At 41.5% G+C, this 24,332-nt stretch overlaps 2 protein-coding genes across 2 annotated transcripts in view; one reads left to right on the forward strand and one right to left on the reverse strand.

Annotated features, from left to right (window-relative positions):
* LOC121479230 overlaps positions 1–12,623 on the reverse strand; it is a 60,665-nt gene extending 48,042 nt beyond the window's left edge. Inside the window, exons 1-6 of the mRNA XM_041734694.1 lie at positions 12,082–12,623; positions 11,748–11,890; positions 11,473–11,544; positions 4,789–4,873; positions 3,179–3,305; positions 2,174–2,269 (exon numbers count right to left, since the gene is read on the reverse strand). Coding sequence (XP_041590628.1) covers positions 2,174–2,269; positions 3,179–3,305; positions 4,789–4,797 — 232 coding nt within the window. The 5' untranslated portion in view covers positions 4,798–4,873; positions 11,473–11,544; positions 11,748–11,890; positions 12,082–12,623. The remainder of the gene's footprint in view (positions 1–2,173; positions 2,270–3,178; positions 3,306–4,788; positions 4,874–11,472; positions 11,545–11,747; positions 11,891–12,081) is intronic.
* Positions 11,653–22,855, forward strand: LOC121479238 (protein enabled homolog). The gene is made up of 4 exons (XM_041734705.1): positions 11,653–12,053; positions 12,131–12,293; positions 12,421–12,717; positions 22,460–22,855. Exons 1-4 carry the CDS (start codon positions 11,653–11,655, stop codon positions 22,853–22,855), a joined length of 1,257 nt encoding a protein of 418 aa, XP_041590639.1.
* Positions 22,856–24,332: the final 1,477 nt, after the last annotated feature.

The following is a 24,332-nucleotide window of genomic DNA, read 5'->3' on the forward strand; positions in this document are numbered from 1 at the left end:
TGTCATATGCATGGGTTTTCTCCATAAATTGGCTCCTACTCCTTCCCATCTACTGAAGGCCATTCCTTACAAAATTATCCTATATCACTACACCATCAATTTTCCTCTCTTTGAAATCATCCTCTTCAACATATAAACATGTTCTAATAGATCACATCTTAAAAGACATTTCCTGTATCTCATGTGTCTGATTTTATGACAGAATTCCTCCAAAGACTTGGATATACTTATTTTCATCACCCTCTCACCTCTCATTTTCTTTTGATCTCTCAATAACTTTAAAATAAAACTTTACTACAGAGTATCTCTAAAATACACAAAATTAGATAATGAATATCCATGCATCTATGACCCAGCTTCAACAATCACCAACTTGTGCCCAATCAAGGCCTATGTACAACCCAATTTACTCTTCTCACATTATTTAAAGCAAATCCCATATACTAATTTTTTTTACTTACAGGATTTATCATATCAATATCCAAACTTAAAAAAAATGTACAGTAATTCTCTAAGATTATCAAAAATCAGTGTTCACATTTCACATTTATGTCTCAAATGTAAGATTTTAAATAATTTAAAAATAGCAAATTGATCCCAAAAAAAGTACATAGAGTACAACTGGTTGATAGGTATTTTACAAGTCTTTTAATTTCTAGGTTTTCCTGCTTTCTTTAGATTTCCCTTGTAAGTTATTTGTTGAAGAAACTGTTTTTTGACCCTATAGCATTGCCCATTTCTTAATTTTGCTAATTCCCAAGGTGCAGTAGAACATGTTCCTCCATCTTCTTCTCATAAATTGTAGTTAGCTTTAGAAACCTCATCAGTCTTTGGACCAATTTTATTCAGAGTCACTTCATAGGTGATACTGTATCCTCTCATTAGAAGAATGATGTCTGATTGTTTCTATTTCTGTGATGTTATCAGTACTGTTGTTTAATGCCCCAGATCCAATTGTTCATTATGGGTTCCAAAATGATAATATTCTAATTCTGTCATCTTTCATTTACTCGCTGAATACTTTTATTAAGAAAACCTCTAGGGGCATGTGGGTGGTTCAGTCGGTTGAGTGTCTGCCTCTGGCTCAGGTCATGGTCCCAGGGTCCTGGGATGGAGCCCCCGCATCAGGCTTCCTACCCAGCAGGAAGCCTGCTTTTCCCTCTCCTCCCTGCTTGTGCTATCTTGGTCACTATCTATGTCTCTCATATAAATAAAATCTTTAACCAAAACAAAACAAAACAAAACAAAAAAAGAAAACCATCCCTCTAATATTGGTACAGTTCTTTTTAAAAAAAGGAGAATACTTCTCCTTTATATTTCCCAAATAACTTAAATCCCTAGTAGTTTCCAATGGTGAACAATTTGCTATTAGTATCACTAAGAATTTATGGAATTAAGCATATTTTATGTTATAATGTGTGTGTGCAGTTATGTGTATAGATATTCAAATGGTTCCATCTTTGACCAGATGAAACCTCTTACCACTGGTTCCTCTTCTCTGACCACCCTGTCTAAAGTTACCCCATTCATCCATCATAATTCTCCATATTAAAATAATAATAATAATAATAATTCTCCATATTTTTAAAAAATATTTTATTTATTTATGAGAGACACAGAGACACAGGCAGAGGGAGAAGCAGGCTCTATGCAGGGAGCCCAACATGGGACTCGATCCCAGGTCTCCAGGATCACACCCCAGGCTGAAGGTGGCGCTAAACTGCTGAGCCACCTGGGCTGCCCTAACCTACCATATTTTACTCTATTTACATTTCTTCGGAAGTTAATCACTTCATGGTATTTGGTAATCCATTTGTTTGTGTATTGTATGACTTCTCTACTACAATGTAAACTTCATGAGAAGAGAGCAATGAAGAAATATATATACTGAACATGAACCAGAAATGAATTAGATCCAATACAAGTAAAATAGCTGTCATTATGGAAGAAAGTTTTCCTCCACTGAAATGACAGGGAAATTTGAGAGTTAAGAAACAAGTGGTAAGTGGAAGTACAGATAAAATTTCTTTGCTGGCTCCTGCTGAGATCTATGTTTTCTTCCCAGGTTTCAGGTCTTCTCTTCATTAGCAACATCTATGGGGTGTGTTTCCTTCCCAACCAGCAGGCTGTGCCATGCCATAACCACATATCTGCCTAATTGGCACTTACTCACCTAGGCTCCTTCTTCTCTCATCCCTCACAACCATCCAGGGTTCTTTCCCTTGCTCTAGTAGGGTAATCACATCTGGCTTAGAAATGGAGCATCCTGCTTGAAAAAACATAATGGTACATAATAAAGAAAGAATGAGCTTGATCGAGCCTGCAGAACAAAGAAAAGTAACAGGACTGAAAAGCATTCATATTAATGTTACTTCACAATCACAAGGCATAACAAGAACAGAAAAGTAGGAACATTATCTTATTGTAATTTAAACTCATACAGAGTCTGTCTCTTGGGAGGAAGTAATGAATTTTAGCGTTTTTTTGAGTAAGTAATGATTTGAGAACACTGGTTTCAAATCTCACCTCTGCCACCTGGGTCTCTATGGCCTTAGTTTTCTCAGTTGTGAAAAGGAGGTATTATGTCTGCCCACTGAACTGTTGTGAGATTTGATTTAATAAATGTAAAGTGCTTGCATGAGTGCTTAGTACATAGTAAACTCTATACTTATTAGGTACTTTTATTAAGTATTTTTGCTATTTTGCTAAAAGGAAAATAATTAAAAGGTAGTATGTCTACTGTGGTAAATTGAATGTGTCCACCTGATTTTTAACAAACTGTTGATTCAACTCAGCTACATATACATTGTATAAGCTTTTTAAATAGATACATGGGGGGAGGCGGACACCTCTAGTCTTCCTACTCACATTGCAGGTTTGAATTAACAGATAATAGACCATCTCTAGCAATAAGAAACTAGATTTCTTTGACAATGGTTTTGCTGTGAGTGTCTGAGGATTTATATCCAGCTGTCATTAAAGGGGAGCAATTATATAAAAGGCACAGAAAGACATAAGGTCACTGGATTATGGGAGAAGTTAAAGGTGCTATTTAAATGCTTAATAAGTCAAGGTGCCTACTCTCAACTACAACGCAGATATTCAGCTAGTTTCTAGAAAGACAGTAGTGAAATTTAGTCCTGTGAATTTCCAAATTATATGACACAGATAAGCTTACCCACAGACACCAAGTTGCTATAGTTCTCTAATATCACATCTCTGTACAAATTCCTCTGATATGAGTTCAGACATTCCCATTCTTCTTGAGAAAAGTCTACAGCCACATCTCTGAACATCACCAAATGCTGAAATGACAAACCCATGTATTATTTCTAAAATTATTTATTTCTCTAAAGGGTTAATATTTAAGCTTTGCATGCCACATACGGTCTGTTTCATATCCTTCCCCTTTCCCTTCTTTTTTTAAACAATTCTTCCAAAGCATAAATTACTCAAAGGCTGTATAAAAACAGGCCAAGGGACAAATATGGCTCACAAGCTGTAGTTTGCCAACCACTGCTAAAGAAAAAACTTCCTATGTACCACGGCATACCTAATTTTACTTATTTCTAGATATGGTTACATAGTTAATCAGAATTTCCACAATTAACTGAAATAGTGCTCATTAGAACACTGCTTGCAATGGGCCTAAAAAATTTCTCAATAAATGTGCTTCATTCTAAACTCTTTTCCTTCAATGATTAGGAAAAAAAAAAAAAAAAAAGATGGATTTATTTTCCTCCAAATAAGCCATAAAAATCTCTATTTTTAAAAACTGGAGTTTGGGGGTATCTGGGTGCTTCAGTGGTTGAGCGTCTGCCTTTGGCTCAGGTAGTTATCCCAGGGTCCTGGGATTGAGTCCTGCATTGGGCTCCCCACAGGGCACCTGCTTCTGCATCTGCCTCTCTCTGTATCTCTCATGAATAAATAAATGATTTTATTTGGGTATTTCTATATTTTTAAATATATTAAGTTATATTTAGAATTTAGGATACACAAAATCTCTGAAGCTGCAATGTCCAATATGTTGGCTTAGACACATGTGATTACTGAGTGCTTAAATTGTGGCTAGTCCAAACTTAGATGCTCTGTAATTAAAAAATACATACCAGATATAAAAAACTTTAGAAAGAAAACAATGTAAGATACCTCAGTAATTTCCATGTTGATCACACTCTGAAATGCTAACATTTGGGCTACATATATGTGCAAGTGTGTGTATATGGCTATACTGAGGTAAATAAAACATTAAAATTAACTGCATGTGTTATTTTTTACTTTTTAAAATCTGACTACAAAAAAGTTCCAGATTATGTTAAGTGCCTTGCATATTATTCCGTACTTTTTATGAGACTGACATGCTGCCTACTGCATTTAAGGCACTAATTCTATATTTTAAAAATGCAACTACTAGGAAATTTTAAATTACATAGGTAGCTCACATTATAATCTTTTGTACATTGCTACTCTAGTGTTCTCTACTACTAAGAATCTCAGATCAAATAATACCCTCTAGGGCCTTTATTTCTATTTTATCACTGCTCTAAACAAAGACTGAACACGCAGTCAATACACTAAATAATTTGGTCAACAGGCACAGAAACATGGGTGGAGAAGAGACAGGCACGTGGTTGGGGGGAGGGGTGGGGACTGGGCTGCCTGGTTCCATCCCATACTAGAATGGGAGAAGCTGTTGGATGGGGCTCTGTTAGGAAGTTTCAGGATACCTAATGAGAATTTTCACATAATCTGAAAAAAATTACAGTACTTCAAACAGAAACAACTTACATGAGCCATGATTTTAGATTAGAAGAACTGGTCAGTTTTCCTCAAAGTTCATTTACTGAAGAAGCAGAATCCATAGAAGCTAGAACTGCAAGAGGAAGGTGAAGCCATAAGAACAAAATTGCCTCAGAGCTCCCAAATTTTACTTTTAATTTTTAAATTTTTAATTTTTTAATTTTTAATTTTTTGGAGCTCCCAAATTTTAAAATGTTACACTAACTCTCCCTTCCTATGCTCCTCCCCACTCCAACACATAGACAAGTTATGAGGGGTAGAAAGTAGTTTAGAAAAATATAAGTCCTCCTCAAAAGCACAGGAAAATCCATTGCACAAGGACAGACAGAGACTTGCATGGAAGCTCATGTCAAGGCACTTTAGCAGGTGGGTTTCCAGTTAATCCCCTACTCTACGGTGGCTGATATGGACCCGAGCATGGGCTGTCCAGGTCTGTCCTGAGCAGATCCATCCCCCTCCATTCCCATCTTCCCATCTTCCCATCCGAGAAGTGGTTGTTACATCATCTGACCCAGAACTTCTAAGACTCAGGAATGTGGCTGGCCTCCCTAAACCTGAAAATAAAAAATACTATGGACAAGAATTTCCCAAACTTTGCTAGATACTCAAATTGCCTGCAGATCTGTAAAATATACTGATGCCTGGCTCCTATCCCCCAAACATTTTTATTTAATCAGTACAGAGGGCAGCCCCAGTGGTGCAGCAGTTTAGCGCCGCCTGCAGCCCAGGGCGTGATCCTGGAGACCCTGAATCGAGTCCCACATCAGGCTTGCCTGCTTCTCCCTCTGCCTGTGTCTCTGCCTCTCTCTCTCTCTCTGACTCTATGAATAAATAAATAAAATCTTAAAAAAAAAATTCTACATAATCAGTACAGAGTGTGACCTGGAAATAAGGATTTTTAAATTCCCTTCAGATTTTATAAAATCACAACAGGCAACAAAGTTTGGTGATCAAGCTTTGTGTGCATCAGAATCACCTGGAGGGCTTATTAAAACACAGTTTGCAGAGCCTCACTCCTAGAGTTTGGCATTTAGTAGAGGTTTGGGGTTGGGCTTGAGAATTTGCAGTTCTAAAAAGTTCCCAAGTGATACTTGGTGTTGCTGGTCCTAATGTCACAATGTCACAATTTGAGAACTACTTGCATAGAACATTCTAGCAGTCTTTATTATGACAAAACTATACTTGAACACTGGGATCCCTACCTGGAGGAAGGGTGAACTCAGAGCTCATCAGTCATCATTTGCCTGTTCAGAATCATCAATACTACCTGCACAATTTCATTTATCAACCCATCTCTCTTGGTACCCAGGCTGGGGAAAAGTGAATTTGTGAAACCTAAGCATGGTTAATTCTCTGGAAAGTAGAAATAACTCATTAGTTAAAACTCACTAGTAACTAAGGAAATGCATATTAAAGGAATTGGATTGGCAGATTTGAAAAATTAATGATACTTCTCATTACTAAAGTTATAGGGAAATGGACACTCATGGTATGATATAGAAAGAATGAAACAGTGTGTGAAAAGTGTTTATGATGGGGAAAAAAGGCTAGAAAGAGCCTAAATATCCTTTAGCAGGTTAAATCATTGGCCTTCACACAAAGGCACTAAAAACCAACTAAAAATAGGGGTGCCTGGCTGGCGCAGTGGCTGGCATGTGACTCTTAATCTCCAGGTCATGAGTTCAAGCCCGGCGTTGAGTGATTACTAAAAAAATAAATAATCTTGAAAAAAATAATTTTTTAGAATAAAAAAACACTAAAAATAGAAGGCAAAATTCTTACTTAATGTCATGGAAATCGCTAGGAGAAGGTAGGTAAGGAAATAGTTTTGTACTGTGATTGTGTATTTGACAGGAAAACCACACACATAAACATACATGTATATGTAGTCTGTGAATGGAGGTAGAATAAAATTTTGTGTTGCCTCTACTTGATGATATCCCAGGTGATCTTTGTTCTCTAAAAGTCTGTATCACTTACACCTGGACAAATTTAAAACAGCTCTACAAGGAGTTTTATATCACAAAAAAAAAAAAAAAAAAAACTCCAAAATTCCATCCTTGCTATCCTTTCTCCTAGCTTCCAAATCTAGAGGCCTATCTTTCTGAGCTATTTCTTTTGATATTTAAACTCCATACATTTAACATGCTGATATTACTACTTCTGAATTTTTAGTGTTAGTCACTCTTTACTGAGATTAAAATAACTTTGGTTTTTGTAATCTTAGTTTTCTAGGAAATTATCATTAATTTATTTCTCAAACTCTCACCCAAAAGAAGGATCAGGAGGATGAAACTTTTGGCATAAAAGAGCAGAGAGGTCTATTTTATACTGTAAAAATCCTTCAGAAATTCAGCCAAACACTTCAGAGTGTCACCTGTAACCCACCTGGTAAAAGTCAATGTCATATTCCTAAGTGTTCCTCTCTCTGAAATCCTACATGACCATAAAGTGAAAAGTCAGGTAAGTAATAGCACACAGAAAGCCTGTCAAAGAAATTGCTCACATAATTTGAACATTACTACCCAACAGCACACTTCTTAAATGATTTATAAAACATCCATAAAAAAATAAATAAATAAATAAAAATAAATAAATAAAACATCCATAAAATGGGGATCCCTGGGTGGTGCAGTGGTTTGGCGCCTGCCTTTGGCCCAGGGCGCGATCCTGGAGACTAGGGATCGAATCCCACGTCAGGCTCCCGGTGCATGGAGCCTGCTTCTCCCTCTGCCTATGTCTCTGCCTCTCTCTCTCTCTCACTATGTGCCTATCATAAATAAATAAAATAAAATAAAATAAAAAAAACAAAACAAAAAACATCCATAAAATGGAATCCTAAAGTTATCATTAAACACTAGTTCCGGGATCCCTGGGTGGCACAGCGGTTTGGCGCCTGCCTTTGGCCCAGGGCACGATCCTGGAGATGCGGGATCGAATCCCATGTCAGGCACCCGGTGCATGGAGCCTGCTTCTCCCTCTGCCTGTGTCTCTGCCTCTCTCTCTCTCTCTATGAATAAATAAATAAAATCTTAAAAAAAAAAATTCTAAACACTAGTTCCACAAAACAGTTAAGGAATAGAAAGTATTCAAGATACATTGAAAGAAAAAAAATCAGTTTACAAAACAATATATAATATGATTAGTTATTTTATTTTATTTTTTATTAGTTATTTCAAATCATTAATGTGAAACAGACATCCAAAAATGGGGGGGATTTCAATTCACATTTCAATTCTGACATTTAAAATTAATTTAAGGGATCCCTGGGTGGCACAGCGGTTTGGGGCCTGCCTTTGGCCCAGGGCGCGATCCTGGAGACCTGGGATCGAATCCCACATCGGGCTGCCGGTGCATGGAGCCTGCTTCTCCCTCTGCCTGTGTCTCTGCCTCTCTCTCTCTCTGTGTGGGACTATCATAAATAAATAAAAAATTTTTAAAAATTAAAAAAAATTAAAAAATTTAATTATTATTATTATATTTTAGTATTTTATTTATTTATTCATGAGAGACACAGAGAGAGAGAGACATAGGCAGAGGGAGAAGCAGGGTTCATGCAGGGAGCCCGATGAGGGACTCAATCCCGAGACTCCAGGATCACCCCCTGAGCTGGAAGGCAGACGCTCAACCTCTGAGCCACCCAGGTGTCCCTAAAATTAATTTTAAATTATAATTAAGTCTCTCAATTTAAATGACATTTCTATCTTAAGAATTATAATTATTTGGAAGATTTCTCAAACAAGTAGGGAACTAACTGTTGGGATTTTTTTACCTTTCTCCATACATCCATGATTATAAAATCCATGAGGGCACTGAACATCTCTTTTAGAGTAATAACTACTTTGGGACGCCAGGGTGGCTCATCAGTTGAGCATCTGCCTTTGGCTGGGGTCGTGAACCTGCGGTTGCAGGATTCAGTCCCTCATTGGGCTCCCTGCATGGAGCCTGCTTCTCTCTCTGCCTCTGTCTGCCTCTCTCTCTCTGTGTCTCTCATAAATAAATAAGTAAAATCTTAAAAAATAAAAAAAAAAGTAGTAACTACTTTAAAGTCTTGATTTCTTTAAATTTTAAATTAAATTTTTATTTTATTTTATTTTTTTTATTTATTTATGATAGTCACAGAGAGAGAGAGAGAGAGGGGCAGAGACACAGGCAGAGGGAGAAGCAGGCTCCATGCACCAGGAGCCCGATGTGGGATTTGATCCCGGGTCTCCAGGATCGCGCCCTGGGCCAAAGGCAAGCGCCAAACCACTGCGCCACCCAGGGATCCCCGAAATTAAATTTTTAATTAACGTTATCCCATTATTCAGAAATAAAACCATACGCAAAAATACATACGCTTGTAGAAATATTTTGAGAAAATATACTATAAATATCAATAGTGATTATTTTGGATGTTGAGACTATGGATAATTTTAATTTCTTCATTTTAGGTCCCTTAGTTACTTATTATTTTGTAAGCCTGCATTAACTCTATTATAAATACTGTTTTAAAAAGCCATTTCCATTAAAAAGAATCTTTTAATAAGTTGGGAAAATGGGGTACCTTGCAGTCATTAAGAAAATTGTGATTAAATAGGCCTATGTAAATGGTATCAACAAGGTAATCAATGTGACTGAAAAAATAATTCCTACCAATTCCTGAATATTGTGTCTCATCAACATCTGAGATCCTTCTGTGAAGGATCACAATGCTTTTCTCAAGCAATTAAGAGATAGAAAAAGAAATGCTTATTTCACAGCAACTGCTCAATAACTTGAGCTTAACCCTCCTGGACTCCAATGAATACACCAGTAATTAAGTCCTTGCAATGTATCTTATAAATTGTGTTCAATATGTATATGTAACTTTACAATTTCTTAAAGATTTTTATTTATAATAACACTTCGCAATATTACATCATATACGTATCTATTTTTCTGATGATTAAATTCCTAATAAACGGAATTTTTAGTATCTCAACATTCCATCACATGGAGTGTGAGTTACTTAACCATTTCCATACTGCTGAATACTACTTTTATAAAAGATTATCCCTAAAGTCATTCCCAGTTATCCCAGACTTTTATTCCACACCAGTAAGAATCAATCTTGTTGGGTCTTAAACAACTCTGATAGTATCATGAAATGATAGACTTCCTCCCCACCAAACTACCTGCTGACAAATATATAGAACAATCTTATACATAATCTTAGATTTGTGTTGTCCTAGAAACCCATAAACAGAGTCCAAAAACTTCATGTTAGAATCCCTCTTTGGGGGGGGGGGGGGTGCTTAGGTGGCTCAGTGGGTTAAACATCTGATTTTGGCTCAGGTCATGGTCTTGGGATCTTAGGATAGAGTTCCTCCACAACCCTCCCAACCCAGGGCTCCAGACACTCAAAAGGGAGTCTGCTTCTCTCTATGCCCCCCCATTCATTCTCGCTCCTGGGATAGGAAACGACTTAGAATCATCATTGACAACTGATAGCTAATATTAGTTAAGCACTCCTCTAATGTGCCAGGTACTCCTCTAAGAGCTTACAAATATTAATTCAGGTAATTTTTAAAACCACCCCGTGAGTTATTTACTATTGTAATTCTGAATTTAAAGATGAAGAAATTGGGACCAGAAATAACTGCTCAAATGCACTCAGATTTAAGTGGCAGGCAAGATTCAAATTCCTTTCATCTAGGTTCAAAATTCTTAAACACCTTATACACTTCAGTCTATCAAAAAACATACCCCAAACAAACTAGTGTTACAAACTTTCAGTCGTAAGATGAGTAAGTTCTGAAGACCTAAGGTGCAGCAAGGTTTCTGTATTATATACTTGAAATTTGCCAAGAGAGTAGATCTTAAGTTTTCTCACCACACACAGAAATAATTATGAAGTGACGGATGGTAATTACTCTGATTGTGCTAATCATTCCATTCCACAATGTATATATAACCGAAAAACATCATGTTGTACACCTGAAATATATACCATTTTGTATTTCCCTAAAATAAGCAGAACAAACTCATGCTACCGGGATCCCTGGGTGGCGCAGCGGTTTGGCGCCTGCCTTTGGCCCAGGGCGTGATCCTGGAGACTCCGGATTGAATCCCAAGTCGGGCTCCCGGTGCATGGAGCCTGCTTCTCCCTCTGCCTGTGTCTCTGCCTCTCTCTCTCTCTCTCTCTGTGTGTGTGACTATCATAAATAAATAAAAATTAAAAAAAAAAAAAAACTCATGCTACCAAACCGCTAACCACATCTGGCTGGTACCAAAAATTACCAATCACAGAGTCCCCTGGAAAAAAAATCCCCACCCCTACTCTGGAATCACTGAAGATATCTAAACAAACCCTTAAACTACTCCTTAACAAACCACAGTCGAAAACAAAGCATGAACGTTGACTTCCAAATAGGGTTATCTCCATCATCAGAATCCTTAAGAAAAACTGCTCAAAAAGCAATTAAATATATACCATACGGTTAAGTAACTGCAGAATTGCATTAAATGGACACTAGAGAGGGTTACCTATTAATTAGGTCCCCTGCCATTAACTAGGTAGGGAAATCTTAAGGCCCAAACCAATGAATAGATCATTCTTAGGCAGCACATTCCAAGGGAAGAAAAGCAAAAAGCCCAGTGTTCTGAAAATCAAATGCATTTCACGGAAACAAAGAAGCAACACACACTCACACAGAACCTGGCTTTGCGAGGCGCAGCAGCGATTCGCTTCGCTTCAAAGGCCTTCTCTGGAGACTGGCAGGGCTGGGGAAGCAAATAGTGTTCATTACACCCTCAGGCTTTTCTTGATCGGTTAGAACCCACCACCCTCCACGCTCCCTGACCCTCGCTAGCCATCACAGGTGTGCACAAATGGAAACGAAGGCAAACGGGGAGAGGTCTGCAGTCCCCCGGGTCCGGGTTCGCAGCTCTGGGGACCCCGCAGTTCGGACACCGTTACTGCTCACCCCGCGGGACGGCCCACGGCGTCTTCTCGCGTCTAGCGGGTCCTCAGGCCCTCAGAGACCAGCCATGCGTGAATCTAGCCCCAGCGTTTTGCAGGGGACCTTTATTCTGGGGCTCCGCCTCCGACTGCCCTCTACGGGCGGACCTAGGTGGTTAAGGAGAAGACCGAGGTGCGTAGGACCGCAGGGTCTCGCGTTGCCGAATAGGCCGCGCCCACAAGCCGGGCCCCGCGCTGTTAGAGCCCACGAGTTTAAACCCACCCGCTTCGGGTCTCGAGCTGCCAGCCCTCACCCGGGAGGAATCGCGAAGTAGCCCGAGGCCCCAGGCTCCACCCACCCCCGGTCCGGACCGCAGAATCCAGCCCTCCCGCACTCGTTTCCTTCAGAAAAGCAGCGGCCACAAGCAGCGACCCGCACACTCGGGCCACGACGGGCTGTGAGGACCGCCCAGCCCTCAAGTCTACGGGCTTCCAGAGGGCCCGCCGCGGCCTGAGTGCGCAGGCGCAAAGGGGGCGGGAGCAAGTGTCTCGGTTCCTCAGGAAGGGGGCGGTGGGGGAGAACCGGGCAGGGTCCTCGGCTCGGTGACCGGTGGAGAAGCCGAGTTCCGGCAGAGCCAGGGTTCCTCAGGCCTGTAAGCGTGTCTGTGAGTGGTCGGTGCTACCGAGGATAATCGGAGCCTGCTCCCTTGTTGGAACCGTCGTCCAAAATCACAAAAGCCGTGTATTCTGGCTTCCCTCTTTTGGTTCTTGGCCGCGCCCCTTTCCTCCCTCCTTCGCCCCCTTCCTCCTCTTACCCCAGCACCCTGCCCCCTACCCCCTCCCCGCCCCCTACCCCCTCCCCGCCCTCGGTTCGAGCCGCGAACACTGCCCTCAAGCGCCCGGCGTTTAAGCTCCCTGGAGTTGCCGTTTCAGTCCCGAGTGCGCAGGCGCGGGCGGGGGCTGGAGGAAGCGGGGGAAGCCTGGGGTCTGCTGAGGTGAGGGAAGCTTTGGAGCCGCCACCGCTGGAGACTGGGGTAGGGGAAAGGGTAAGGGGCGCCGTGAGAGAGATTGGAGCTTGCAGGCTGTCTAGAACTTTATTCAGGCTTGAAGTGATGACCCTGACTGATACCCAGTCCCCCTGGTCGTGGTTCACGTGGCGTTTTCTGAGGGGCTTGGCGCGGTGCCCCAAGCCCCTGAGCGTGGGATCGCAGACTGGGTTGTGTTTTTTCCTGCTTGGAGCTGTTGCCCGCGTCTGTGCCATTCTTTGGATGCAGAACTGAGAAGACGCCACCGAGAACACTGGGCGTGATGATGCCTGTGATGCCAGGTTTGGGGGTCTCTGATGTCTCTGGTTTGTAGCATTAAAAAAAAACAAACACGAAAGTCAACGGAGTAAATCGGAAGATCTAATTGGCTTTATTTAACTATTCGCGAGTTGGGCAGCATTGCCTACTAATAAATACACCTTCCCAGGAGTCTTACAGAGTGGAGGGTTTTACAGGCAGGATGATAGGGCAAGGAAACGATTAGCAAAAGAAAAGTGTTGTTTCAGGCCAACTCTTCTTTTTGAGGGAAGGGAAGAGGCAGGAGTCTTATTTTGCAGGTTACCTTTTAGAGCTGATTGGGAAATTTCAGATGGACGGTTCAAAGGTTCCATTTCTGTGGTTGAAACTGCAATTGCTAATTAATTAAAATTGTTGATCTTGGTCTGCTCTCTGGGGGTAAGTGACTCCATGTGGGGCCTGTTCTTTTATAACTGTGAAGTGCCCTCAGATTGTGGGTATGGGAGGTGGCTGTGAAGGAAACTAGAGTATGTCACCCCAACATAGACGTTTTTGACATAAAAATTATTTTGAACTGAAGTCAATGTATAAGCATGAAAGTCAGGAAAAGCTCCCTGCCCTCCCCCATTTGTGCGTAAAGGCAGGGTATAAATTCTCCTTTATTGAAGACAACTCCAGACTCTTAGCCCATAGATGGCACCAAAGTAATCTGCAAATAAACCTTACTCCATTAGTTTCCTTTCACAGATTGCCACCCTCGGGAGCCTAAACTGCTTTTCTTTATCCTGTCATTTCTCTACAAACCTATTATTTCTTGAATGCTAAGCCACCACTTTTGAGTTACTCTTGTTTTCTCCCATATGACTTGTGCACACATGTTAATAAATTGTTTGTTTACAAGAGCCCCAGCTGAAAACCTAAAATGGGTAGAGGTAAAAAATTTTTTCTCTCCTGTAGCCTTACTGTGTGTTCTTTCTGGCATGGTTTTTGATAGGTCTGTACTTCTGGTTCTTGCTTTCCAGGAACACTAGGTTTGTAGGGCTAGGGGGGCAGAATTTGCTGCTCAGAATATGTCTCTTTAGCATAAGGATTATTTTAGGCTGATTATTTTTTTTAAACATTTATTATTATTTATTTATTTATGATAGTCACAGAGAGAGAGAGAGAGGCAGAGACACAGGCAGAGGGAGAAGCAGGCTCCATGCACTGGGAGCCCGACGTGGGATCCGATCCCGGGTCTCCAGGATCGCGCCCCGGGCCAAAGGCAGGCGCCAAACCACTGCGCCACCCAGGGATCCCTAGGCTGATTATTTTTAAGAAACTGCAAATACAGGAGAAGTTCTGAAACGGAGTAGAAGTTAACTTTTTGCAAGAAACATTTATAAAGGAGATCTCTGGGTTGTTTGTTTTTTTTTTTTTTTTTTTTTTTGAGATCTCTATTTGTAAGGGTGTCTTCCTCACTGTACCAAGAAGAGGGTACATAAAGCTCTAGGATGTTATCAGTGGAGAGGGCATGGACTTAAATCTACATAACCTTGTCCTTGTTTATTATACTCTTCCTGCTAACCTCCCATAACTGACCCTCCACTGCCCAGGATCTTCTTTTATCTTTAGCTAAAGATGGTAATTAAGATGATGGCTTTGGCCATTTGGAGGTGTCACTCAGTTTTCCTAGGTCTCTCCCTTGTATACAGGATATATACATGTTATTAAACTTTTGTTTATCTCCTGTTAATCTGTCTTGTGTCAGTGTGATTCGTAGACCACCCAGGAGAATATTGTAGGGTAAAGAAAAATCTTTCCTCACCAGCATGGATCACATTTTGGCCAGCATTGCCTACTAATAAATAGACCTTCCCAGGAGTTTTACAGAGTGGAGGGTTTTACAGGCAGGATGGTAGGGCAAGGAAACGATTAGCAAAAGAAAAGTGTTGTTTCAGGCCAACTCTTCTTTTTGATGGACAGCATCTTGGCCATTAAGTATGCCCTCAAGAAAGTGGTGCTGTGGCATTTAAGTGAGTAAAATAATTAAAAGAAAAAAATTATTGGAAAGGAAGAGGTAAGATTATCATTATCGGGGCATGTTGGTGGCTCAGTCAGTTGAGCATCTTCCTTCTGCTCAGGTCATGATCTTGGGGTCCTGGAATCGAGCCTGTGTCAGGCTCCCTGCTCAGTTGGGAGTCTGCTTCTCCTTCTCCCTCTGCTTGCCACTCCCCTGCTTGTCCTGCCCCTGCCTCAAGTAAATAAATAAAATCCTTTTAAAAAATATTATCATTCTTTTTCTTTCTTTCCAATCAACCACTCTTATTTATCTCAAAATTTACTTCTTTTACCTTCAATAAAAACGCATTTCCATTCCTTATATCTTTGTAACATATCTCCTAGTTTTCTTTTTTTCTAGTTTTCTTTTTTTATTTAAATTCAATTTGCCAACATATAGTATAACACCCAATGCTCACCCCATCAAGTGCCCTCCTTAGTTACCATCACCCAGTTACCCCATCCCCCCATCCACCTCCCCTTCTGCAACCTTTTGTTTGTTTCCCAGAGTTAGGAGTCTCTTGGTTTGTCTACCTCTCTAATTTTCCCCACTTAGTTCCCTTCTTTTCCCTTATAATTTATTTCTCAGTGATAAAATTATAGGAGTATATAATCAGGGAGCTGAAATTAATAGGACTTCATAAAACAAAAGAAGGGCACTTTATTTTCTCTTTTAACTACACTTGGAATATTCATTTGTAGATTAGGTTTTTTTAGTTTAGTTTGTTTTGTTTTGTTTTTACCTGCACCTACATGAATCTTGGGTAAATTCAATGATGTTTTCAGTCAATCTTGGGTAATACGTGTTTCTTTGAACCCTATTGGCTAACAAATCAGTCTCATTTTAGTAGTTAAAAATGTCTTTAATGGGGATCCCTGGGTGGCTCAGCGGTTTAGCACCTGCTTTTGGCCCAGGGTGCGATCCTGGAGTCCGGGATGGAGTCTCGCGTCGGGCTCCCGGCATGGAGCCTACTTATTCCTCTGCCTGTGTCTCTGCCTCTCTCTCTCTCTCTCTATGTCAATCATAAATAAATAAATCTTAAAAAAAAAATGTCTTTAGTGATAAAAATATCTGGGGTAATGATAAGTATTTCATTTAAAACAAAAAACTTCCATCTTTTTCTTTCTCTTTGACCACATCCAAATATGGCTATATCTCAATTACTCATTTAGTCAATATGAGGTATTTGTATAATAATTATGTAAATTATTTTTTATTTAAAACCAAGTAGGAGCAGCCGGGGTGGCTTAGCGGTTTAGTGCCGTCTTCAGCCCGGGGTGTGGTCCTGGAGACCCAGGATCGAGTCCCATGTCGGCTGCCTGCATGGAGCCTGCTTCTCCCTCTGCCTTTGTCTGTGCCTCTCTCTCTGTGTGTCTCTCATGAATAAATAAATAAAATCTTTAAAAATAAATACATAAAACCAAGTATATTTTCTAGATGTTTTCAAGGATTTAATTAGTTTTCTTTGTACCTATTGTTAGTTTTTAGAGATGTTCCACAGATAAGTGTTCCAAGTTATGTTAAATGTCCACAGATTATTTTTTTCAATTATTCAAATATACAATTAGAGTCTCAGTCCAGAAAGGGGAACCCTCTTGCACTGTTGGTGGAATGCAAGCTGGTGCAGCCACTCTAGAAAACAGTATGGAGGTTCATCAAGAAGTTAAAAGTACAGCTACCCTATGACCCACCAATTGCATGACTGAGTATTTACCACAAAGATACAGATGTAGTGAAACGACGGGACACCTGCACCCCAATGTTCATAGCACCAATGTCCACAATACCCAAACTGTGGAAGGAGCCATGATGTCCTTCGATAGATGAATGGATAAAGAAGCTGTGGTATATATATACAATAGAATATTTTTTTAAGATTTATTTATTTATTCATGATACACATAGAGAGAGGGAGGGAGAGAGAGAGAGAGAGAGGCAGAGACACAGGCAGAGGGAGAAGCAGGCTCCATGCCGGGAGCCCGACCCGGGACTCGATCCCGGGACTCCAGGATCACGCCCTGGGCTAAAGGCAGGCGCCAAACCCCTGAGCCACCCAGGGATCCCCTATACAATAGAATATTACTCAGCCGTCAGAAAGGATGAATACCTACCATTTACACTGACATGGATGGAAGTGGAGGTATTATGCTGAGTGAAATAAGTCAATCGGAGAAAGACAATTATCATATGATTTCACTCATATGTGGAATATAAGAAATAGTGAAAGAAAGTATAAGGGAAGGGGAGAAACTGAGCGGTGAAAAATTAGAGGAAGACAAACCACTCGAGACTCCTAACTCTGGGAAGCAAAAAAGATTACAGAAGGGGAGGTGGGTGGGGATGGGGTAACTGGATGATGAGCATTAAGAAAGGGACCTGAGGGCACCCCAGGTGGCTCAGCGGTTTAGCGCAGGGCCTGATCCTGGGGACCTGGGATCAAGTCCCACATTGGGCTCCCTGCATGGAGCCTGCTTCTCCCTCTGCCTGTGTCTCTGCCTGCCTCTCTCTCTCTCTCTCTCTCTCATGAATAAATAAATTAAACCTTAAAAAAAAAAAAAAAAAAAGGCGGCATGATGAGATGAGCACTGGGTGTTATACTCTATGTTGGCAAATTTAATTTAAATAAAGATTTAAGGGGATCCCTGGGTGGCGCAGCGGTTTAGCGCCTGCCTTTGGCCCAGGGCACGATCCTGGAGACCTGGGATCGAATCCCACATCGGGCTCCCGGTGCATGGAGCCTGCTTCTCTCTCTGCCTGTGTCTCTGCCCCCCTCTCTCTCTCTCTGTGACTATCATAAATAAATAAATGGGGATCCCTGGGTGGCGCAGCGGTTTGGCTGCCTTTGGCCCAGGGCGCGATCCTGGAGACCCGGGATCGAATCCCACGTCGGGCTCCCGGTGCATGGAGCCTGCTTCTCCCTCTGCCTGTGTCTCTGCCTCTCTCTCTCTTTCTCTGTATGACTATCATAAATAAATAAAAAATAAATAAATAAATGAAATGAAATGAAATAAATAAATAAATAAATAAATAAATAAAGATTTAAAAATCTCTCAGTCCACCCATCTGGGCCTCCAATTGGATCCTACAGTTGTCCTGAAACTTACTTTCATTGTTTTCCTGAATTGGATTACTGTTCCCGGAATTAAGTTAATTTTTCATTAAAGTCCTATTTCCAATATCTTCCTTTAGATGCATGTGTTAAGTTTCTTTTTTCTTTAATGTTTGAAAATGTCTTTATTCTACTCTCACACTTTACCGGTATTCAAAATTTGGAAACATCTCTTTCAAGTTTTCTGGTAGCTTATGTTGTCAAATCTAATACAAATTGTTTTTTGTTCCTTTGTGTGTAATCTTATGTCTCCCATTCAAGTACTTAATGCTATTTATATCCCTAATGTACTGAAATTTCATGACTTGATGGCATGGATATTTAAACATTTTTTATGCTAGATATAGGTGAGATTTTTAGTCTGTAGGCTCCAGATCTGAGAATTTTTCTTATATTTTTTGGCTTTTGGCACTCTTCTGTATTTCGGGTTTTTTATTCCTGGAATTTGTATTTGCTGGAAGGACTATTCTGAGTTATGCCTAATTTTTCCTTCTTCATAGCTTTCTGTTCTTATTTGTGGATGCAATATAATTTTCGATCTCTCAGAGTGATTAAAGTTGTTCAAAGTTTTCTTGTCCACTTTTGTCTTTTATGTCCAAATCAAATTTCTTTTCAAAAAAGCTTGAATTGTTTTCTTCCTTTTACATGGGATACTTTCCTGAAATGTGTGGTAATTCTTGCCTCCAGTGAAGAAGTAAAATTTCTCAACTGCCAGACATTAGAGCCAGCCTTTTCACTGGAAGACTGCCAGAGAGTTCTCTTCTCTGCTTTTTAGTTTAGAGCAGAAAATAAGTCCAGTCTCCTGAGTTACTGGTATTTGGGACTAGGATAGGGAAGGTCCTGAGAGGCCCACAGTTCTGAGTATGGTTTTTCACTCAGACTCCCTGTGCCTCAATACAGTCTTCATTTGTGCAGTTGCACATCCTCCCTGGGTCAGTTTATTGATTAGAGATCAAACCCTCTGTGCAGTGTACCTGATTATATAAGAAAGGAAAAGTAAAAGGAGAGAACAACCAGTTTGTGCACAAATTTTCAGCCAATCTGTTTCCAGGTCCTTACCTCTCCAAGTTTATCATCTTTAGAGAATATAGAACTCAGCAACCAACAGGATCTAATTGACTTTTATAGAACATTTGACACAACTGCAGCAGAAAACACATTCTTTCCAAATATTCATGGAGCATATAATGAGATATACCAAATGCAGGGCCATAAAATAAATCTCAAAATATTTTATTTTATTTTATTTTTAAAAAAGATTTTATTTATTTAATCATGAGAGACACACACAGAGACACACAGAGAGAGAGAGAGAGAGTTAAAAGAGAGAGAGGCAGAGGGAGAAGCAGGCTCCAGGCAGCAAGCCCAACGTGGGACTCCAGGTCTCCAGGATCATGCCCTGGGCTGAAGGTGGCACTAAACCACTGAGCCACCAGGGCTGCCCCCTCAAAATATTTTAAAGAATTGAAATCATGTGGAAGATATTCTCTGAATGCAGTGGAATCAAACTAGAAATTGATAAAACAGGAAAATCTCCAAATACTTAGAAATTAACACTTTTTTTTAAAGATTTATTTATTTATTCACGAGAGACACAGGCAGAGGGAGAGAGAGGCAGAGACACAGGCAGAGGGAGAAGCAGGTTCCATGCAGGGAACCCAATGTGGGACTAGATCCCGGTACTCTGGGATCACACCCTGAACCAAAGGCAGACAGACGCTCAAACGCTGAGCCACCCAGACGTCCCTAAATAACACTTTTCTAAATAAACTGTGGGTCAAAGAGGAAACCTTAAGGGAAATTAGAAAATTGCATTAAGTTGGATGAAAATATAAAATATCAAAATGCATGGGACACAGCTAAAGCAGTGCAATGCTTTAGCACTTTTTGACATTGCATGAGCATTAAGAAGGGGACATGATGACAAAAAAAAAAAAACAAGAAACAACAAAAAAAAGAAGGGGACATGATGAGGTTAGCACTGGGTGTTATACTCTATGTTGGCAAATTGAATTTAAATAAAATTTTAAAAATCTAAAGGAATACATTAGAAAAGAAAAAGAATCCCAAATTAATAATCTAATAAGCTCCCATCTCAAGAACACACACAAAGCAAGCAGAAGGAAGAAAATATTAAAGAGCAGAAATTTAAAAATGAACCTTGACCTGATTCTCACATCTTCTATGAAGATCAATTCAAAATGGATCACAGAGTTAAACACTGAAACTATAAAACTTGTAGGAAGAAACATAGGAGCCTGGGTAGCTCAGTGTTTGAGTGTCTGCCTTTGGCTCAAATTGTGATCCCAGGGTTCTGGGATCAAGCCCCACATCAGGCTCCCTGCAAGGAACCTGCTTCTTCCTCTGCCTAGGTCCCCAGAACCATCCTTACATTCAATAGATCAATAGAAGGACTCATAGAACTCACAAAAAGTTACTATACTCATAGGTATAGTTTATTACAGTTAAAAGGTAAAAATTTAAGTCAAGAGAAGAAGTGCATTAGGCAGATATTGGGAAAGTTCTAAATGTAGAACTTCCAGTAGTCCTCTTCACATGGAGGCAGAGACAAGTTACCAATCCTGGCACTGACAAGTGATGTGTACTCATTCTACCTCTCTTTCAAATAAAATATTTTTTAAACGGATTAATATTTCCTACAGAGAAAGAAACTCCACTAAAATATGGACTAATAGGGGATCCCTGGGTGGCTCAGAGGTTTGGCACCTGCCTTTGGCCCAGGGCGTGATCCTGGAGTCCCGGGATCAAGTCCCACATTGGGCTCCCTGCATGGAACCTGCTTCTCCCTCTGCCTGTGTCTCTGCCTCTCTCTCTCTCTCTCTCTCTCTCTCTCTCTGTGTGTGTGTGTGTGTGTGTCTCATGAATAAATAAATAAAAAATCTTTAAAAAAATATGGACAAATCAAGACCTGCCAAATGAATATGTAAATACTAGGTAGGAGGGAAAGGGACATTGGAAGGGATCTGAATTCATCAATGCTCTTTCACTGCCATGTGCCCCCATCAATCAATCAAAATAAAAGGCCTATGAGCTCTATCAGGGAAAACACACATGGAGAAGGAAAGCATATGTAAGAAGAACAAAAAAGTCAAATAAAAACAAAACAGCGTGTCCATCGAAAGATGAATGGATAAAGAAGATGTGGTTTATGTATACAATGGAATATTCCTCAGCCATTAGAAATGACAAATACCCGCCATTTGCTTCAACATGGATGGAACTGGAGGGTATTATGCTGAGTGACATAAGTCAATCAGAGAAGGACAAACATTATATGTTCTCATTCATTTGGGGAATATAAACAATAGTGAAAGGGAATATAAGGGAAGGGAGGAGAAATGTGTGGGAAATATCAGAAAGGGAGACAGAACATAAAGACTCCTAACTCGGGGAAACGATCTAGGGGTGGTGGAAGGGGAGGAGGGCGGGGGGTGGGGGTGACTGGGTGACGGGTACTGAGGGGGGCATTTGACGGAATGAGCACTGGGTGTTATTCTGTATGTTGGTAAATTGAACACCAATAAAAAATAAATTTATTTAAAAAAAAAGAAAAAACAGCATGTGTAATGAGTTGCAAGGAAAAATCCCTGTAAAGACAGAAAGCCATGAAAGACTTCCCAAATGAATATGACCATGCTAGGTAGGCCACTTGCAGAGCCCAGAACCCACTGGGAAGGCAAATCCCACCCCTCTGAGGACCTCAGCCTTCATGTAGGCCCAAGCTGTGCTTTCCTGCTTCCTAGGGCACTGGTCTTGAAAAAAGACATGACTAGGGCATAAGAAAGTCATCAGGAGACTAGACGCCAAGACCAGCAGTAATTCGACCAAGCCCTCCCCTGAGTCCACAGATACAGAGCAGAGAGGAGCACCACAGAACTTGTCAGCTTTGTCAAGGAGAGGCTGGTGGTCCCTACCACTGGGGGGGTCAAGAGTCTGTCAGCAGGACAGCCACTGAGGAAAGTGCCCTGGGTCCTGGAAGGTTTCTGGGAAGCATGATGGCCCCTGTCCAAGGAGGAAGGTGCAGTACACCAAGGAAGAGGGTGTCTTTCATGGTGGAGGTAGTGGGGCTGCAGGACTAGTGAGGGGTGGGGGTGGGGGCTTCAACAGTTTCCTGAAAGGCATTAGGAGAGACAGAAACTCTGATGTGTGGGGCTGGGGCATGGGCCTCCTCCACCCATGTCTAGGCCTCAGGGTCAATGGATTTTCAGGTGACAAGGCTTTATCGCCCCATCCCACCTGGCCCCACATTGGACCTCATTTCTATCCATTCCATTCGGATTTAGGTCCACAATGCATTCTGCAGTGTCTGCATCTGGTCATCAAATCTGGCCACCACCGTTGGAGTGGCAGCCCCGCGTGAGACCCAGAAGTCTGACGGAATCCAAGACAGCAAGGCCAGATCATCCCACCTCCCTGGCCACCTTACCCCCTCCTTCCTCGGCTCCCAGCCTCCTCACAGCCCACGATGCTCCAGGACCCCAGCAACTTGGGAGTTGAGGCCGGCCCTCCACCTGCGCAAGTGTGAGCAACAGGTGCTGCCAGCTTTGCACAGACCACCAGTGCTGATAAGCGATGTGCGGAAATGGGTGGGGAGCGCCCTCTCGAGGGAGCAGTGGACAGGCTCAGGCACGGGCTGTGGCTGCAGCTCCAGTGGGGGACCTGCGACCCGTGTCCTCTAGTGAGTCCAGAAGATGGAAGGATGGAAGGAAGGAAGGAAGGAAGGAAGGAAGGAAGGAAGGAAGGAAGGGAGGGAGGGAGGGAGGGAGGGTAGGTGGAAGGATGAGCAAAGCCAGACTGATCAAGCAGGATGAGAACAGTAGCAGTGATATACCTTCCTCAGGCCAGCCTTGTGGGTGTGTCTGGGGCGACCCGGAAGGGTCTGTCCAGTGATCCCGAGGGGGAACTGCCCCTAGGTGCTTCTGGGCGAATTTGTGCCTTCAAAGGCGTCAGTGCCAGCCCAAGCCCAAGGAGCTGCCTGCCCAATGTGGGTGAGAGATGAGACTAGTCCTTCTGGGCCTGCAGTCCCCATTCTTCTCAAGGATCTTATGACTATTTTACTGTGTTTGGCTCTGTAGTTGAGCGTGATTATTTTCCTTCTTGTTTGTTCTCAGTTTTCTTAAGGTGTGCCTGACTTGGCAATGGCTTCAGACCAGCAGCTGTAGGAAGGCCCTCTCCATCCTGAGAGGCACCTCTCTAAACATAAGAACACAAGAAAACCTGATCAGAAATGCCTTTCAGACTCAAGGAAAGGTGCCAAAAAGACCAGAGAAGGTGCTCTTAACTCTAAGTACCTACCTCACCCCCTTTCCCATGATGCAAATATCTTACCTAACTGTAGTACCAGAATTCACAAGAGGAAATCACTTGTGGAGGGTATCATCAACTCCATAGCTGACTTTACCACTCCACAGCAAATTTACCCCTGATCCCTTCCAGTTTAGCTGTCTGTTTTGACCTACCAGGATTTCATCTCCTGGTTTCCACTCTTTTTTTTTTTTTTTTAAGAGTTTATTTTTAAGTAATCTAAGCCCAATATGGGGCTTGAACTCACAATTCTGAGATGGGCAACAGGTGAGAGATGGAGAGTCACCCGCTCTACTGACTGAGCCAGCCAGGTACACCTGGTTTCCATTCTTTTCACTGGGAAGCCAGTCCCCATTTGGGTTTGGGGGAGTGGAAGTGGAGGTGGGAGGTCTTCCAAAGGAGGGTTGTTACTTGGAAAGTGCTCTCTCTCTCTCTCTCTCTCTCTCTCTCTTTCACCCTCTGCAAACTTGTCTGATTCACAGTTGGCACCCAGCTCCTTTCTTCTTATGGTTCTGGATATGATATCCTTGATTGTGAGCCCTCTGAGGCTTCTTCTGCCCAAGCATGGCTTGAGGTCATTGTCAAGTTTTGCAGTTTCCAAATACTGCCTCAGGCTCACACTTTCTTGCTCTGCTTTCTCTTGCCAGATTCCAATTCTTCTTCTTCTTCTTTTTAAAAAATATTTTATTTATTTATTCATGAGAGACACACAGAGAGAGGCAGAGACAGAGGCAGAGGGAGAAGCAGGCTCCCTGCTTCTCAGTGGGTCATATGCTAGGGTGATGTGGGACTCCATCCTTGAACTCCAGGATCATGCCCTGAGCCAAAGGCAGACGCTCAACCACCAGATAT

The sequence above is a fragment of the Vulpes lagopus genome, chromosome 2, assembly GCF_018345385.1.
Source record: "Vulpes lagopus strain Blue_001 chromosome 2, ASM1834538v1, whole genome shotgun sequence".
Lineage (NCBI taxonomy): Eukaryota > Metazoa > Chordata > Mammalia > Carnivora > Canidae > Vulpes > Vulpes lagopus.

What these genes read in the sequence shown, in the direction of transcription:
- LOC121479238 (XM_041734705.1), top strand. Translation starts at nt 11,653, where the DNA reads ATGGAAACGAAGGCAAACGGGGAGAGGTCTGCAGTCCCCCGGGTCCGG. An exon ending in CACCCGGGAGGAATCGCGAA is followed by an intron (nt 12,054 to 12,130) that starts GTAGCCCGAGGC and finishes CGTTTCCTTCAG; the next exon opens with AAAAGCAGCGGCCACAAGCA. An exon ending in GAAGCCTGGGGTCTGCTGAG is followed by an intron (nt 12,718 to 22,459) that starts GTGAGGGAAGCT and finishes ATTCGGATTTAG; the next exon opens with GTCCACAATGCATTCTGCAG.